Below are 1,623 nucleotides of genomic sequence, written 5' to 3'. Positions count from 1 at the left end.
CGCGCACGCATAGGCGCCTTTGTGCAGCCAGCAGTAGGTGTCCACAGCCACCGCCAGCCCCTTGTACTTCTTCACGTGGGAAGGCTCGGCAGCCTCCTTGATGAACTGCAGCAGGCCCTGGATCCCCATGGCGCCGCTTGAGCCGGGGGAAAGGAGCCTCGATCTTCGCTCACGGCGCTTCGGGTCGGGCCGGGCCGGGTCGGGTCAGATCAGGTCTGGCTGTGCCGGGCCAGGGGCATGGGAGGCTCCTGCGGGTGCCCCCATAAACCTGGGCTCGGCGGCTCTGCCTCGGCGCGGGCCGGCACTGCCCGGGGAGAGGGGTGAGAGAAGGGAAGGGGGGACGCAGAGACGCGAGCAGCGGCCTTGGTTGGCTGGCTGGCTGGTCGGTCGGTCTGTCCCTGGTGGCTCCTCCGGCCCGGCCCGGCCCGGCCCGGCCCAGCCCCACGCAGTGGCTGCGCGCGGCTGCCCGCCGGCACTTTCAAGCAGCGCGCGCTTCAGGGCGGTAGCCCCGCCCCCGGCGCGCGGAGAGGGGGAGGGTGGGCGCCATTATGGCGCGAGCTCCACCCCCCTGTGGGCGGTGTCTGTGCCCTCCGGGAGGGGAGCGGAGGGGAGTGTCGGGATCTGTTTGGGATTACATGAGAGCCTAAGCGGGGGATCCTGGCAGTGTCGGGTTTGCCCCCGGCGCTGAGTACCGGCAGTGCTGGGCCGAGGTTGAAAGAGAAGGGATGAAGGGCAGCGTAGCGGAGGGAGAGCCGCGAATGCGGGCAAGAGCGGTTCTGAGGGGGAGCGACACTGAAGGGTAAACGGTGACGTTGGCTGCTTGCAGTGGAAGTGCCGATAATTCGAGCATTCGCAAAAATACTGAAATACATTCCTCACACTGAAGCAGAATCACAAAATAGCACAGAATTGTTAGGGTTGGAAGGGACCTCTGGCGACCATCCAGTCCAACCCCTCTGCCAAGGCAGCGCCACCCAGAGCGGGTGGCACAGGGACGCGTCCAGGTGGGTTTGGAATACTGAGACATGACCTCCTCTCCATGACCCCACCGGGCAGCCTGTTCAGTGCTCTGACATCGTCAACATAAAGAAGACCTTGCTCATGTTGATGTGAAACTTCTCGTGTTTTAGTTTACGGCCACTGCTCCTCATCCTGTTGCTGGGCTCCGTTGAAGGAGTCGGGCACCACCCTCTTGACACCCACCCTTGAGATATGTATATGCATTGATTAGATCCCTCTAGTCTAGACTAAACAGGCACAGCCCCTGCAGCCTCTCCTCATAAGAGAGATGCTCCGTGACAGGCAGTGAAGACAGCACATGGATAACAGCAATGAACACGAATATTATAAATATTAAATACTGTAAACAGCAGTGAACCTCTGGTGTTAATGTACGAATGGATGGTCAAAGTTACAATTATGTAATAAAGGTGTTGTTTTTTTTTTTTTTTTTTTTTTTTGTTAACATAAAGGTATGCCTGCATAAATTAAAATAAAATTTACAGTGAGAAATATTTGTAGTTCGATATCTACCAGGCAACAGTTTGTTTTTCTACTTGCCATTTTGAAGTCTGTACAATTCTTTGGTATTTTGGCTCAGTTACATGGATGACTCAGCCATCA

At 56.9% G+C, this 1,623-nt stretch overlaps 1 protein-coding gene across 1 annotated transcript in view; it reads right to left on the bottom strand.

Moving 5' to 3' along the window:
* Window positions 1–183, bottom strand: part of EXO1 (exonuclease 1) — a 20,466-nt gene extending 20,283 nt beyond the window's left edge. Inside the window, exon 1 of the mRNA XM_027887302.1 lies at window positions 18–183. Within this exon, the coding sequence (XP_027743103.1) occupies window positions 18–129 (112 nt within the window). The 5' untranslated portion in view covers window positions 130–183. The remainder of the gene's footprint in view (window positions 1–17) is intronic.
* Window positions 184–1,623: the final 1,440 nt, after the last annotated feature.

Source organism: Empidonax traillii, unplaced genomic scaffold (genome assembly GCF_003031625.1).
Source record: "Empidonax traillii isolate 1590-97213 ecotype Southwest subspecies unplaced genomic scaffold, ASM303162v1 scaffold206:size1282135, whole genome shotgun sequence".
Lineage (NCBI taxonomy): Eukaryota > Metazoa > Chordata > Aves > Passeriformes > Tyrannidae > Empidonax > Empidonax traillii.
This window is presented reverse-complemented; position numbering and strand designations above follow the sequence as displayed.